The sequence below is a fragment of the Osmerus mordax genome, chromosome 2 (assembly GCF_038355195.1).
Source record: "Osmerus mordax isolate fOsmMor3 chromosome 2, fOsmMor3.pri, whole genome shotgun sequence".
Classification (NCBI taxonomy): domain Eukaryota; kingdom Metazoa; phylum Chordata; class Actinopteri; order Osmeriformes; family Osmeridae; genus Osmerus; species Osmerus mordax.
The window spans coordinates 16,061,908-16,078,233 of NC_090051.1; the positions used below are offsets into that span (position 1 = coordinate 16,061,908).

At 49.0% G+C, this 16,326-nt stretch overlaps 1 protein-coding gene across 1 annotated transcript in view; it reads right to left on the minus strand.

Annotated features, from left to right (window-relative positions):
• The window catches only part of abca12 (ATP-binding cassette, sub-family A (ABC1), member 12), a 30,625-nt gene that overhangs the window by 11,603 nt on the left and 2,696 nt on the right, over window positions 1-16,326 (minus strand). Inside the window, exons 7-35 of the mRNA XM_067252091.1 lie at window positions 16,100-16,282; window positions 15,741-15,958; window positions 12,609-15,026; window positions 12,242-12,345; window positions 10,790-10,896; window positions 10,315-10,523; window positions 10,105-10,181; window positions 9,793-9,923; window positions 9,312-9,482; window positions 8,721-8,885; window positions 8,229-8,424; window positions 7,963-8,102; window positions 7,705-7,824; window positions 7,451-7,541; window positions 7,127-7,306; window positions 6,645-6,960; window positions 5,725-5,839; window positions 5,038-5,367; window positions 4,650-4,719; window positions 4,395-4,529; window positions 4,139-4,303; window positions 3,697-3,880; window positions 3,219-3,437; window positions 2,893-3,089; window positions 2,132-2,289; window positions 1,720-1,956; window positions 1,347-1,494; window positions 870-1,116; window positions 167-256 (exon numbers count right to left, since the gene is read on the minus strand). Coding sequence (XP_067108192.1) covers window positions 167-256; window positions 870-1,116; window positions 1,347-1,494; window positions 1,720-1,956; window positions 2,132-2,289; window positions 2,893-3,089; window positions 3,219-3,437; window positions 3,697-3,880; window positions 4,139-4,303; window positions 4,395-4,529; window positions 4,650-4,719; window positions 5,038-5,367; window positions 5,725-5,839; window positions 6,645-6,960; window positions 7,127-7,306; window positions 7,451-7,541; window positions 7,705-7,824; window positions 7,963-8,102; window positions 8,229-8,424; window positions 8,721-8,885; window positions 9,312-9,482; window positions 9,793-9,923; window positions 10,105-10,181; window positions 10,315-10,523; window positions 10,790-10,896; window positions 12,242-12,345; window positions 12,609-15,026; window positions 15,741-15,958; window positions 16,100-16,282 — 7,121 coding nt within the window. The remainder of the gene's footprint in view (window positions 1-166; window positions 257-869; window positions 1,117-1,346; window positions 1,495-1,719; window positions 1,957-2,131; window positions 2,290-2,892; window positions 3,090-3,218; window positions 3,438-3,696; window positions 3,881-4,138; window positions 4,304-4,394; window positions 4,530-4,649; window positions 4,720-5,037; window positions 5,368-5,724; window positions 5,840-6,644; window positions 6,961-7,126; window positions 7,307-7,450; window positions 7,542-7,704; window positions 7,825-7,962; window positions 8,103-8,228; window positions 8,425-8,720; window positions 8,886-9,311; window positions 9,483-9,792; window positions 9,924-10,104; window positions 10,182-10,314; window positions 10,524-10,789; window positions 10,897-12,241; window positions 12,346-12,608; window positions 15,027-15,740; window positions 15,959-16,099; window positions 16,283-16,326) is intronic.

Genomic DNA, 16,326 nt, shown 5'->3' on the forward strand with positions numbered 1-16,326 from the left:
GACTGATTATTCGCGGACAGATCTAGGTCCGCTTGTGACAACTGGATATTTGTAGACAGATCTAAGTGTGACTGTTATCGCTCATTGTTACTACGACTGAATCAAACCAAGGTTAATAGGAGAAGTGCTTCAACGTTTAGTCGACAGTAAGCAGTGGAGTACATACGGGTTATCAGGGCTGCCCAGGCAGCCATTATCAATCCCAGGATAGGCCATCATGGTGTCCACCAGTTTGCTGGAGTCTGAGTTATGGTTACTGTTGTCAAGGGAACAATTCATTAGACCAAGGTAATTGCACATCCATACATTGCTAACACACAGTGCAGTTGTGATGAAAATGACCTGGAATTGATTCAGAACTGGAAACTGTAGGTCAATAATACGCAGGCTTATGTGAGATCTGGCACCAGAAAATTGTATTCCAACTCATTCAGACATCAATCAAGGACAGTAGGAGGGCGCAGACTTTGGGCCATGTCCATACCTCCGACTTTCCCCTCTCTGCACGCTCCACAGATCAAAGAGCTGCTCAATCAAGACATCTCCCTCCTCGACTCTCTCCTTCTTACTGACTTTCATCTCTAAATCATATAATCATAATCATCTCTCTCTTTCTCATCCCCTCGTTGCACTTGGCTCCATCTCTTTCTGATTCACCTGCCCTTCAAGGTGTATCTACCCCCCACCCCAGCCCCCCTCTACCCACCACCCCCACCCCTCTCAAAATAAATCAACTCCCTATGCAAAACATGATTGACTTTTTATCTGTGGAATGAGAAAAAACAAAAACACCTACACACACAAAAACCGTCCTATTTACGATCAGCGTGTCTATCTGGAAAGCTATTGCTTCGCGTGTACTGCCTGACCTGAAGAAGGTGTACTGAGGTCCGACATTGTACAGGACGGGGGACAGCTCCATCTCGGGGAAGTGCTGCAGGTCGCTCTTGATGGAGCCCAGGCCCATGGCTAACATGACGAACATGACAGGCAGGACCACCTGGGAGATCAAGCCCTTCCAGTCCCGGCGAGAATGGTGGATCCTCTTCATCAGCATGGCCAAGATCTGCTGCCAGACCAAGGCCAGGCCGTGCACTGTGGATGAGCCGGTCAGACCTGCATGAGGGGGATGGTGGAGGGGTGGGGTGGGGAGGTTAGATAGTTGCTCCTGAAACTGAATTTACCGAGCACACAACACTTTCCTAAACTCCTTCTTTTAACTCTGTTTAAACAGACAGGCAGACAGACTGTTCCCCATCCTCGTCGATCCTTTTTCTCTGCTCCTATGAGACGGCCGATGTTTTCAGAGCTCGCACGGGTGTCAGACAGAGAGCAGAGGAACCTACTGGCTTTGTCCCCGAAGCTGGAGCCGCTGTCACTGAGGTCCTCTGGTAGGCTGTCGACGGAGGGCGACGCCTCTGGGACAGATTCAGACACAGACCAGAGCTGGTCGTCCTCAGGCTCCAGGTTATCCCTGGTCAGCTGGAGGAACACCTAAAAACACCATCCAGTGTAAATGGACCTGGGTGTAGACATGTGCAGCGCACGCCCCCGGCTGTGTGGAAGACAGACCCGGAGGCCAACGTTCTATTTCTTTGTGAAGGTTGTTTTTCTCCAAATCCTTATCTGGCGCGGCACACGTGTTTGAGAGCACAAGCGTTGTGGTGTAGGGGTGGTGTACGAGCCGTTGGCGTGTGCAGTAGCCGCGCGTGTGCTCACCTCCTCCAAGGTCGTGTCGGAGATGCCGTAGCAGCCCAGCTGCAGGCTGTCCAGATTGGCGTCCAGCGCGGAGAGGAGGGAGCGGTAGGCGGAGGCGGTGTCGGAGGTGAAGGGGGGCAGGGAGTACACCACGTCCCCTACCTCGCCTTCCTTCAGTCTGGCCTCGGGCACGTGCTGCTGGATGAAGGTCCTCACCTCTGCACTGTTGAACTGCACCTTGGAGCCCGGCTCCTGGACCTGCCGGGGAAGGGATGAGTCGGATCAAAGGGCTTTTGAGTAAGTCGAATATTTCGTGCAAAGAGTAACACTAAAATACAAAACAAATCTAAATCTGTGTGAGGGACAGGAGACTGTTCGTATAGTCAGAGAGTTGGCAGGATACACAGCCAATCCGCACAGCATCTGTCTGTACCTTCTTGGTGAGGGTGAGGTTGTATCCTTGCGCCAGCTTGTCCTTCAGGTAGAACGGCGAGCCGCAGCATTTGAGGCCACCTCTCTCCAGGAAGGCGATCCGGTCACTCAGCACCTCCGCCTCGTCCAGGTGATGAGTGGACAGGATGATGGTACGGTCTAACCGTGGGTAAATACAGACATACACACACACACATTCACACACACAGACCAAATTATGCACATTAACAACAGGAAAGGAGCAAACGAGGACACACAGCACAGTCCCAAAGGCCAAAGACAGCCAGACACCGGGAAGTGTGAGAAAACTTGACCTTTTTCCGGTCTCCCCCAGCGCAACCCACTCTCTATCGTTTCAGACAGACCCAATTAAATTGCAGATTCCACCGTCAAATGCATGACGGATAGCAATCGCGGCCATACTACAGCCGCCGTGGGATTCTATGACTTCCCTTCGCCACAGCTACCATGTGTGCACCTGGAGAAAATCCATTTCTGCTTAATTAAATGTTGAATTGAAAGTCAGACACCAGATAAGAACAAAAGCCCTACGGGGAACGCTCTCATCGCCTCTCTTTCTTCTCCTCCTGTCCTATCCTTTGCTTTTCTGTCCTTTCCTGTCCATCTCCTAAAATGTCACACGGCCCCTGGCATTACGACGTGGTTGTTCAGTGTGTCTGCCAGTGTGAATATGTATTGTGTGTGTGTGTGTGTTGGGCGGTGGACTAGAGGACAGGGGGTGCGCATGCATGTGTAAGTCACCCTTCTTGTGCTGGATGACAATGTCCCAGATGCTGCGTCTGGAGCAGGGGTCCACCCCGGTGGTGGGCTCGTCCAGGACCACCAGGCGCGAGCCGCCGATGAAGGCGATGGAGATGGACAGCTTCCTCTTCATTCCCCCGGACAGGGTGCCCACCCGCTTGTGCCTGTGGGCATACATGCCGGTCTCCTGCAAGGTTCTGGGCAAAGGGAGAGAGGAAGTTAGTTAGAGGTGAGGTATTTTGGCGTGAATGAGTTATCCCTTCCCAGTGAAACCTTGAAATTTGACTCGCAAAATGTGCTACTCATGCCTCTGGTTGGAGACTTACTTGTGCACTTGCTCCTGTAGTTCCTTTTGTGACCAGTGGGGGGCCTTTATCTGCCCATAGAGCAGCAAGTGCTCCTTGGTGGTCAGGTGGTCAAAGTGGACGTCGTACTGCATGCAGACCCCCAGCTCCTTGCGGACCTGGTCAATGTTGCTCTGCATGTCCCGGCCGTACACCTCGATGGTGCCGGAGGATGGTGCAAAGAGGCCTGTGAGAAGAGACCTGGATACAACCACATTCACACGTCATTGATTGACCAGCAACACTTTACATGGGGGATAGTTAAAGAAGTAGATTGTGATGTACTCAACAGTACAACCACATTTGAATATCTATCCATCCATCTATCCGTCCATCCGCCCTTCCATTCATACCTCCCTCCCTCCATTCATTCATCATCCATCCATCCATCCTCCATTCCTTCATCCATGTGATGAAAGTGGCCTAGACAGTGGAGAGCAGAATTGACCACGGCCCTCACATAGTGGTGGTCTTGCCAGCGCCGTTGTGTCCGAGCAGAGCAGTGGCATGGCCCTCGTAGAAGGAAAGGTTGAGGTTCTGGATGGCGGCCTGCTGGCCGTAGATCTTGGTCAGTCCGTGTAGAGCGACACCCACGGGCAGGTCGGAGAACTCCTCGTCCACATGGTGGGACAGACCGCTCTTCCCTGAACGCATGAGAAGGGGGAACGAGATGGAGAGAGAAAGGTTGGGGTACAGGAAGCAGTAAAGAGATGGAGAGGAAGACGAGAGGGGGGGGACCAGCAGGGGGAGCAGGAGACATAACAAAAGAGGAAATGACACAAATATCACAAGGTCAAAGCACGACAAAGGGACCTCAAAGCATGTTGCCTCTGTCGTGGCAGTCGGAACTGCGATGGAGTGGAGGGGGGGTGGGGGGGGGGGGGGAGGAAGACGATGAGCACCTTCTTCTTTGTCAGTGGAGAAGACGGGCTGGTTCCTCTGCATGATGTTGGTGAACAGCAGACCCTTCCCTGTGCTGTCGGGTCTCCTGCCCCAGCAGCAGAGCACGTCTGCCCAGAAGGAGGGCAACACGGGGAAGTACCACGGTGCCGCTATGCCATACTTTCCTGAGAGGAGCAGAAACCGCACGAATGAGGACTCTCTTCGTACCTCATGAAGTGCGACGAGGGGCTATGTGTGCTTGTGTCGTGCTGTCACCTGGGAAAACCGTGCGGATGTATGCTCCTATCAGGAAGTAGAGGGCCGAGTCGATGAGCAGGAGCCAGCACATCCAGCCGAACGACGCTGAGTCTCCAGGCATCGGGGAAATGTACGAATTGCTCCACTGAATTCCTGAAAGAGACATAACAGCCCGTTTCAATCACTGCTGGCTACCTCATTCTCTCCGTTTCTCACCGCGGTTGGTATGAAAAGGCTGCCATCCAGATGGCTTCCATCCCAGCTTGCGCCTACCTTGTTCCTGGTTCTCGTAGCGAGTGATGTATTGACTGGCGTAGCTGAAACACGTGGGGGCAAACAAACTCTGTGGGAAACGAGTGACAAATATGTTAGGAGGACACCTCTTATCCCATCTATCCCAGTCTTCGGAGCTGAATTTCTCTCCCGCTCTGTAAATTCTCATTTCAAAGTTACAGTATGTTGCCCATTTTGAATACCTTCCTCTTTTGTCACACAGATACACTGTATCCAGAACTGTAGACTAAATCCAGCCCAACATTTGTTTTGTACTGCCTCATCTAGCACTGATAACTCCATCCATCTCTCTCTCTCTCTCTCTCTCTATCTCTCTCTCTCTCTCTCTCTCTCTCACCCCTAGCCCCCATCTGTACTCTGTCCTCACCAGGGCGTTCTTGGCAGCGGCGGTGAGTGAGGACTCCATGGACATGACCACGATGTAGGGGAAGAAACAGATGATGTAGATCAGACTGCCACTCAGACCAGCGATGTTGGTCTTGTCGAAGAAGGAGCTGATGAGGAAGCTCATGGCGATGATGCTGAGGCCGTAGTCGCACAGGTAGAGGAAGATCAGTAGGCCGTCGCTCTTGGGCAACACGTGGCCCGCCTTCAGGATGATGGTGAGAATGGAGATGGTGATCAGCAGGAAGGTGGCGCTCTCCAGGAACCAGGCAAAGAAGTGGCTCGTGGGACTTACGCCCATCATTTTCATGTACTGGGAGAAGAGGGGGGTGGGGGGTGACAGGTTGAGTCAGGATGTCGTCACACAGGTAGTTGATGAAGTATGAGCGGGAGAGAGAGGGACAGGTAGAGGAACGAAAACACCAGCCATTTTGTTCATGTTTGACGATAGATGCTTCTAACAGAGATCAAGTATACACGGACAACCAGGGGAATTTCTAGGCACAAGCAACCAAGGCAGTTGCCTAGGGCACCACCCGCCCCTCAATAATACATAGGCCTACATTTTCGGGGGCAATAATCTATCTGGATTTTTAATGATTAGAAAAAGAAAAGGAATAATATGCACTGCACACAAAATGTTGTGTGTCTTGTTTTTTTGTCGCCCTACCTCATGTAATCGGAGCTCTCTCTCGTGAACCAGCTTCTTGACAAAGTCGGCGATGAACAGCACCCAGGAGAGCATCAATACCAATGGCAACGCAAATGCCAGGCTCTCCAGGTACCTGAGGAGCAAGGGAACCCACAGCTGTCAGTCAAACAAAACACGAAGACACTCCGGAATTGATGTCGCAAGCTACGCTGCGCACACTGACTGTCACTCATAATCTGCCACTGAAAAAGAGACAGACTACAGTGTCCTAACCTCGTATAATTCACTTTCAAGTTTTTTTGGGGGTTGCCATTATCAGATATGGACCCTGATACATGGACCTAGACGCTGTTTGTTATAATACAAGTAATATTTCAGGAGCGATCGTATCGGTGTAATGCGTTGTGTAATAAATCAATGCAATGGAGCTGCAAGGATCCCCATATCTCACACATGGATGAGACACAGCCAGCTAAAGACAGTGAAAGCTGCTTTAGTGAGATGAGATATCAGTGCTGGCTTTAGAAGCACTCACGGCAAGACATAAACATGGACATTATCCCCCCTTATGATTTATTGGAAACAGTGTCCAGTATTGATGCACGGTATATAGTTTATGTTTTACCCAATGCTGAACTCTGAAGGGGTATTGATTGTTCTTTATTATTTATTTTGCTTTATCTGTTCACTGAAAGGTATGAGCGATTAGATTGTATTTGTGTGCGTGTGCATAAATATGCAAGTCCGTGTAGAACATGCAAGTGGCGGTGAGGTTGCACTGGAGCGCACGATCGTGCACGTTTGATGGCCCGTGTTCCTCTTGACACGTTGCACGGGAGCACGCGCATGAATATGCAACGCTTCCCCTCGTCGCTCAATAAGGGTCGACATGTTTTGAAATGAACGGAACGCCTCTCGTGTGCGTATGCACGACTCACTCATCCCTGTAGTAGCAGGGGTAGGGGAAGGCCTGGACTTGGACCGCTGGTTCGGCGATTTTCCGGCCCGTCTGGGTCTCTATGATGGCCCTCTCGATGGTCTCCTGCAGGTAGACGAAGCCGCGGGTGTAGCGCAGCGCCTGGGGCCAGATTTGCGCGCTCCGGATCCAGAAGGGGGTCCGCGTGCGGTCGGTACGCATGGAGTTGTCGATGTGCATGCGGATGGTGTAGCCCACTTTGGGAGGGAGGATTTGGCCTGAGGTGTCCCGGCGCTTCCTGGAAGAGGCGCCATCCTTGGGCAGCTTGAAAATGACACCTAGGGAGGAGAGAGAGAGAGAGAGAGAGAGACAGAGAGAGCGAGAGCAAGAGAGGACAATTAACAAAGAGAGAGAAAATCCACCATCTGAATACCGAAAGTACAGAGGACCAAAATACGGAAACCAAACAAGATTGGAAGCTAACATTAAACAGTATTCACTCACTGGCATAGAGGTCTCGTGTTTTGGCCAGTTTCTCCGCCACAGTGTTCAGATCCTTGGATGAGTTGTAGGCTCGGTAGCGGTCAAAGTTAATACAGGAGGAGAGGTTCTTCATGAGGGAGGAGAGCGTTGTGATCTGCTGGACGATGGGTTTGTTCCTCTCCAACAAGGTGGTCATGTTGGCTAGGAAGATTGAATGGCAACATGGTCAACATTTTAGGCAGAATGGTTGGAGCTACTTTAGCATTTTGCTGATATTTTAGAGGCATCCAATTATGACGGGGCAAGGCCTGTTTAAATGGGTTCAAGACAAAGATTCAAACTCACAGAAACTGCTGAGCGTATCCTTCATGTTGCCCACATTGATGTTAGTCTGACTCTCGATGAAAGCCTTAACAAAGGGGATGCTGAGGGAATTCTGTCGGGCAAAATGGCAAAGAACATCAAGGTGGGGTAGGGTGGCTTCAACACAGCATAACTGTCCTTTTCCCTGTGCTTTGTCAGAATGATACATGGTGTGGAAGTCAGACCATATATCCAGCTCACAGCAGCATATGATAGCTCCAAGTGCTAAGCCTTACCTGAAGCATTGGCAGAGTTTGGGTCAGTATCTTGGCTGACTGCATGATGAAGGAGGAGGATTGCAGCCAGTCTTCAGAGTACATCTTTAGGTTGGCAAACTGCTGCAGAGTGGCATTGGACTGGAAGACAAAGCAGAAGAACACTGTCAAATGCAAATAGTGGATGTGCTTGTTTGTGTGGGTGTAGGTGGGTGGGTGGGGGAGGGAGGCAGGGGGTACACTGGGTGGAGGAGAGCTGGGATCATTTTCATGGAGTACCTTCTGGATGATGGCTCTGGTCAGGGGTGTGTCAGGGCTGTAGAGGACCTGGCCTAGTAGCATAGGCTTGAGGAAGGCCCAGGCGATGGCTCCCCCAGTGGTGTTCACCATGTCCAGGTAGAGGCTCATGCAGAACGGAGCTGCAAAGCGAAAAAAAAAGAAGCTTGTTGTGGTAACACACGTCACTGTCAAGCGCATAGAAGTCACGTTTTTTTGGTGTGAATTCGTTCGTCTCCGAACATGTCTAGCACAAGGCGGACTCCTACTGGCATCGCGAGGGATCTTGAACTTCTCCACCAGGTCATCGATCTTGTGGTACTGCTGTGTGGAGGGGTCAGACGCGTCCATGAGGGGCAGCTTGGAGATGCCGAGCAGAGACATGATGCCGTGGTTGCAGACGGCCTTGGACACGGTGGTGAATGTGGCTTTGCTGGACATCACAGACCGTTTTCCTAGCACCAGCTACAGGGGATACAAACAGGTTCAAAGGGAATAACAAACAATGTTTTTTTCCCCCTTCAGTTTGTTTATGTCCAAACAGCCAGGCAGGAGTTTGGGGGATCAGGAACAGTGTTACATGAACTATAATGTCATGGCTGACTACAGATAGACGATAGAGGAATGAGGAAGATAATGTCTTGTGAAGTTAATAGGGTCTTGTGGGAGTACAGAAGACAGGTTCAAAATGGAGAACAGCTGGACTGGGAGTTGGAGGCCGGGAGTCCAGAAAGAGACAGCGGGAGCAGAGCACTACTCACACCACGGAACTCTGTGTTTGCCACCAGGTTGAGGTCACCGATGGAGAGCAGGTAATCCTGCAGGCGGTTGATGGAAGGAAGCAGCTTGCCCATCATGTCTATCAGAAACTTGGCCATCTGCAGCATGATCCCCACCACGCTCTGCAAATCACTGGACAAGACCAGCTGATAGAGGAAAGCACACACATACACACACACACACACACACACACACACACACACACACACACACACACACACATGAAAACACGTATGGCTCTATTTTGAACACGCTGTTAGTGTACACCATCTATCTACATGTGCATCAAATCAACTGGGGTTGCATTGACTGAAGAAACAAATGTAATCACAACAAAAACACCATGGCATGCAAAGCTGTTTAACCTTTACAGTACGACATATGCCAATTTACTTTTCGGCACTGTGCCTGTCAAGAGTGACAGCATTGTGAAGAAAAGTTGACAATACCCATTCATTTACTTTGAGGACTAACAAAGAAGACAGCGTTAATTGTGACCTTTCTCGTCTGACAAACATAACACCTGTGTGTTTTAACTCCAACCATGACAGTGCGAGGGAAAGGCCTCTTACCCTGTAGATAACACTCTCCAAGTTGATGTGGCGGGCCATCAGCACAATGAAGTTGTACCACTGAACAGGTGGCAGGGAGCAGAACATCCTGAAGATGACCTGGTCTGTGAGGTTCAAGGTCAGGCTGGCAGGGTTGTCACAGTAGTGCATGTTAACCAGCCAGGACAGGATCTGGAGCAGAGAATGGAGCTTAGGCAACAGTCATGACTATATTCAGATGGCTGGTCAGATGGCTGAGCGGTTAGGGAATCGGTCTATTAATCAGAAGGTTGCCAGTTCGATGACGTTGTGTCGTTGGGCAAGGCACTTCACCCTACTTGCCTCGGGGGGAAAGGCCCTGTACTGGATACGAGTGTCCCTGTACTTATTGGAAGTCGCTCTGGATAAGAGCGTCTGCTAAATGACTAAATGTAAATGTATATTCACTTGATTTGATTGTCAGACCCTTTACAGAAGCAGGTTGAGAGGGCAGTGATGTTACCTGGAGGTTGCTGCTAGGCAGATTGGTGTCAATCAGCAGCTCTACCGCCTGTATCGGGATGTCTGTGTGAGTCTGGATGTCCAGAAGAAACGCTGTCTTGTTCCTCAGGATCTCAGACACTTTGGCCACTCCTGGTCACCCAAGGGTATATTGGGAGAGTTTTGTAAGTGACGACATCATTTATAAATTCAACCAAATGCTAATGCTTCGTTCTGTGTGTGTACGGTACAATTGGTGGTTCAATAGAAAAAAAAACTGAGAATGATTTCTGTCGTCTTGCACTATTCCAAGTGGGACAGAAGTGTACAGTACCTAGACCGGTCATGTTGATGTTGAGTTCCATCAGGGAGCTGACATTCAGACCAAACGCATCACTGAACATGGAGGTCCTGAAACACACAAACACAAGTGTTCACGTGTGATTCCAAAACAGTTTGAGAAAAACATACGCACTCACGTATATTATTATTATTATATTATTATTATTATATTATTATTCATTTTTTTAAAGCAAAGGTTTACCAGTTAGTCTGGACATTGTAGGTCATGGGGTCTCCGATGAAAGTTTCAAAGAGGGCATCATACAGGTTTGAGCTGTCCTGGACCAGATTCTTGGTGAGCTCATACATGGCCTGGGTGACAGGCAGCACCGTCTCACACAGCAGCCCCTGACTGACAGACATACTCTGCAGCAGCTGCTGAATGGAGCCCATCTTCTCTATGGCACACACCTAGGACACACAGCATACCACACAACAAACCATGGCAGTGAAAGTGAGTGTAGATCCAGTGAATAAGTCCAAAAGATACAGGGTAATACGTTTTCAATGCTTGCTCTCTGGGTGTGCATGGGAGTGTGCTTCGAAACAATGCTGTGTTATTGTGTTAGGTGTTTGTTTGTCTCATCCTAGAAGCTGACTGGAGACAAGCTGTTAATTTCAGTATGACACACAGCTTCCCGCCCCACAGATGAAAATTGGATGTTAGATGATCTAACCGTGGACAACATTTGGTTCAGTATCCTGCTGAAATTTTCATCTGTCCAAGTGGTGTTGATGAGTAAATGGCCTGACTGGATGGCACGCTGCAGGAGGGCCAGGTTCTCTGAATAGTAGAAAGTGAGAGAGAATCAAGTAAATGTAAAAATAAATTGTCACATACATGATTATACATGGTACAATATGCAGTGAAATGTGTTGTTGTACCTACAACCACTTAAATAAAATAGAATTAAAGGATACTAAAAAGAGACTGTATAAAAATAGATAAATTACAATAAATAAAACAAAATAAATAAAAGAGAGAGAGAGTGAGATTGGGGGAAGGGGCAGAAGGGGAAGGGATTAGCCTCGATAAGTCTCAAAGGTGACAAAGCAACACCATATCCCTTTGGGGACCAATAGGAAGAGCCTCATTTACAGTCAGGCATCATATGACTTAAATAGAGCGTGGAAATCCACAAACAGGACGGGAGGGTAGCCCAAATTCTGCAGTGTCATGTGGGAGAACAGGTCTGACAAGTCCCAAAGGTGATAGCTGAGAGAACTTTCCAGCGAAACTTCTATTTGTCATAGGATATGGCAATCAGGAGCTACTTACATGTTTTAAAGGTTCTCTGTTATCTGAGCTTCACATGAGATGAGAGGAACAGCAGATCAGGGCTCGTGAGTGGAGGCATACTCATTCAAAGTTTAGAATGTTAGAACGCACTACTTCAAAATTAATTGTTTCGATATTGTTTTGTTTGTGAAGTTGAGCGCAATCAAAAGGGTATTATACACACATGTAGTTTACGGTGTATTGTTTTTGCCCTTCATTTAAATTAGAATTTATAGTCTCTGTGTGTGTGTGTTAAGGCTCACATTGAAGGAGTAAGTGATTAAATCATATGTTAAGGTGTTTAATTATTTTAGTTGGAGAGAGCTACAATACATTCTGTGTCATCTGAAACTCCTGCCAAGCGGCAATTAAACATATAGTGGATTCCACGCACATGACCTAAATCCATTATTATTCTGTTACAATGCAACAGCATTAGCTATCATTTAGCAGGTTTCACAAGAACTGGGAGCAGGATGAAGGTTAAAGAGGGGGGAGGAGTTGATTCATACAACTTGTTTGGCAAGTCATGTGAAATTATGCCTGGGAACACGTAAAGAGCACTTTTGGTTGGCTGCCAGATTGTGGCTGCAGTGTCAATATAACTGCCACAATGGGAAGAACAATTAGTCAGTGTTGAGACATCGAGGAAGATAGAAGGGAAAGTTAACTTGGCAAAAATATATGCCCCTCTAGGGATTCCTCATCTTACCACTAATGAGAGTGTGATGTACATTCCTCTTCATCAACTCTGTCTGAATTCAATCAGCAAGATTCATTCCATTGTGATTCTCACACCTTGCCACTGTGGTGGTTTGAATGAGGAGTTGGTTCAGAGGAATGGACTTACCATGAGATTCTGCGGCCAGGCCTCGGGTGATGTTCTTGATGAGAGGAGCAAAGGGGAGGTCCTCAGGGACCCTGTCAGCTATGTCTAACAGCACTATTGACAACCTGAGGGAGTTTAATGGTTTTATTGAAATGGGGTTAACATCCTTATATTATATAATCAACACTCAAATCTAAAATGAACTTGGATGGATCCTGGAGAACCAATAAGGGCTTCAATCAATTTACTCGAAGGGAATGAAGCAATAATTAATCAACTTACTACAGACCCTGTCCTGTGGGTTAATTTGGATCAGAGCTTCTGCTAAGCAAATACATAATTATAGTCACAATATCATTTTAAAACGTCCAAAACAAAGCCAACTCACTTGTGTGTCCAGTTGGTGTCGTTGATCATCAGGAGGTGCCCTGTGTTGATATTCACTCCCTGAAGAACCACCTGCGCCAGGTTGGCCTCCATGCTGCCGTTGGCTTGGCCCAGCAGGGTGTGAACACTCTGGAGGAGCAGCTGGGTGATGTCAACCGCCTGGGCCAGAGGTTGTTGGCCGGACTGCAGCACTAGCAGCAGCTTCTGTATGGTGTGTTCAAGGTCTCCTACAATGCTGCCTGTGCTCTCTAGGCCTGGGGCTGACACGGATGCCAGGAGGGTCTGGATGGAGCTGGCCACGACATTCATGGCGCCCTCTATGTCTCCGGTGGCGGCAGAGTAGTTGAGACTGGTGGCAGTGATTTCCAGGACGTGAAGCGAGACATTGAGGTACTTTTGGCCCTCAGCCGGTAATAGAGGCATCAGTGTGCGAACCGCCTGGTTCAGGGACATGAACACGCTGGGAATGTGGGTGGCAGAAGTGGGAGTCATTAGGCCCTGCCACAGGCTCATAGACACTTGCTGGGACACCACAGAGAGGACCTGAACCATGTCCCGTATACCAATGTCTTGGGACACAGGGGTGTGGGTCATGTTGAGCATAGCTAGTATAGACATGGTGACCTGGCTGGAGATCCCCAGGAAGGCCGGGGGGATCTGGGCCGTGTTGGACACTCCCGAGAGGGCGGAGAGGAGGTGTTGCTCTAGGGGCAAGATGTATATCCTCTGGTCCTCAGGTAGTAGGACTACTAGGGCACGGAAGGTCTTTTTGACCATGGCCTCCTTTTCCTGATCATTGCTAAATGTGAGGTTGGCATCAGTGAGATTCCATAGCACTTGTGTAGCCAGGGCGCTATTTAGGATGAGAGGGTGGGTGATTGTCTGAATTGACTGTCCGTTTGGAAGGGTGGTCTCACCCTTGAAAGTCAGGAGGTGGTCCAGAGAGTTGGAGATGATGTGGCTAGCCTGAACCATCTTCTCCAGATCCCTGGGGAAAGCCACCAGCAAGGCTAGACCTTTCAACATCTGCCCAGAGGTGTTGAAGTACACAAGGTCTTCAGCAGAAAGGTAGGAGGAGAAGGTGTCGATGGTCTGATCTAAAGCCAGCAAGTAGGGAGCCAGGGTCATCTGGGCTTCAGGCCTGGTCACCGTGTTGAGAATGTGACTGATGATAGCAGTGACTTTAGGAGCAACATCTGTGACCTCCATCAGGTTCTCAGACAAGATGTTGTTGACAGCAGAGAGGAAGTTGACCGCGACGTTCTGGCCCTGGCCCTGTCCACTGACTATTTGAGCAATCGAGTCACTGAGCTGTTCCACAATGTGTCCCACCCTCTGGGCAATGTTGACAGACGGCTGCTGGGAGAGCACCATGGCTACGTCCACTATCCTTCCAAGACCCACAGTCAGCTTATCCATATTCGCCAGCGACTCCAGACTCCAGCTCTCTTTACCCAGTTCCACAAATAGGCTTTCATAGATCTTCCACTGAGTCGGAAGGGTTAGGAAGGAGAGAACACCCAGAGCTGTGTCGATGGCCTCGTCTTGGGAGGAATTCATGGTAAGGTCCCAGGTCACCCCTTTCACGACCACAGCCAGGTCCGGGTTGGCCAGGAACATGTGGCTGGTCTCCATGATCTCAGGAAAAGTGGGGGGGACGGAGAGGGCCCGGAATAGAGAAGCATAGTCAATGTAGAACAGGTCTATGAAGTCATCCATGGGTTCTCTCCTGGGCTCCCACATAGCCTGGCGTCTGGTCCTTCTGGTTAGGGTCCGGAGGCCCATCTCATCCTGAATTTGGCTCAAGTATTGGTCCATGGGGCCAAGCACATTGCTGGAGCTGGCTATCTGTCTCAGCATCATCAAAAGGTTCCCAGCCAGGTCAACAAACATGTTGGAGTCTATAGGTAGAGGGACACCCATCTGGGTTAAGGTGGACAGGAGGGCTTTTACCACCTCGTACATCCGGGGCAGGGTCTGGCTAACCAGGTCTACCCCTGAGGCCTGGGTCGAACCCCACCAGACACCGAACTCAAGCACCTTCTCCAGGATCAGACTGGTGTCCTTGGCTGCCAGCAACTGTTCCATGACCCCGTAGACCATAGGAACGTCTCCCAGCATTTGCATTTGGATGACCTGTTTAACCACATCCTTTATGAGACCATCGATGGAGTTACTTTCTGGCCCAGAGAACAAGCCACTGTTCAGGATGGAGCTGAGAGTGTCAGAGGGTAAATTGGTTCCTGTCAGAAGAATCTCCAACACCTGCATGATGAGGTTCTGGGCTGAGGTGGTGTTCTGCAGGAGATGACCATTCTCCATGGTGTAGTTGATGGCCATCTCCAGGGGTTTGGTATAGGGCTGTATGCTTGGGTCCAGGGCCTCCATCTGCTCTAGAGCCAACCTGATGCCCTCCATACTGGGGAGGTGAGACAGAGAGAAAAAGGTAGAGAGAGAGAGATGGTAAGTATGACTAGTAAAAGTGACTAGATTTTTGTGAATAATGAGTGTGAAAGACACTGTATTGCATATCTTCCTGTATTTACTCACAAAAAAACATTCCCCAAACTATATTTTCCTTATTATTATTTAGTTGAAGCCTTGACAATTGACAGTTACATATTACCACTGTGACCAATGACAAAAAACACTACACATTAACCTTGATGTATTCACCTTCAGATGAATAATGTGATTATCATCACTACTGAGTTTATAATCCAAAAATGATAGACCGAGAAATCAATATGAAGGCAGAGATCCAGCTATCAAAATAACTATCAGGGGAAGAGTACATCTATGTTTAATGCAAAATGTTATGTAATTCCCTAACCCTAACCCTTCCTTTGGATTACAAAAAGGGGCTGATCTCTGCAACCTGGCTTTGGCTGATAATATCAGCATGTCTGTTGTACTATAAGAGCATAATGCTCTGCCTGTTGCCTTTGTTATTCCACCATGGAGCGTGAAAACATCCTCTGACTCTGTCTACATTCAAATCCTCAATAGTGATTGTAATGTGGGATCCCTGTTCTGACAGTAGGCTGCACCTCTCCTATGTTTAGGCATACACATTCAATTGTGGACATTAGATCATTTCAACATAAGTCAGGTGGGAAGGGCTGGTGGCCACCTCTGTCTTAGCTGCATTCCGAGGAACATGGCATTCCACTGAGCCTGGGTGGCAGGGCTCACGACCACTTCTCCCAGCTGGGTGAAATGGTACAACAAGACCGAGGTCAGCTGCTCAGAGACACGTGTGAGATTGGCGTTGACCCAGTAAAAAGACCGCAGAGCTGCCACAATTCCAGCAGCTGTACCATTCACTGATCCTGCAGCCATCGCCATTCCCTGTGTGGACAACAGGCAGATTGTGGCTCAGTCCCTGTATCGGTGGACCACTGGTTTAACTGGTGAAGTCACACTGCCATCTAGTGCCCAATGTTTCACATATCTTTTTACGTTGCAGAACAAAACGTTGGTGGGACTCACAGTCATATTATTATTCAGAGTGGCAAAGAGTTGATTGGATGCCTCGAATGACTTTATAACCGGCAACAGGCTAATGTTACACCACATTTCCAGGGTGTCCGTACTGAGCCCAGCCGCCTCTCTAACCTGATCCCAAACTTCCAGAACATTCCTGCACTCCAAGGCCTCGTTGCTCGCATTGTCCTATGGAGAGATAACAACAATGAGTAAACGAGTCATCATATTTC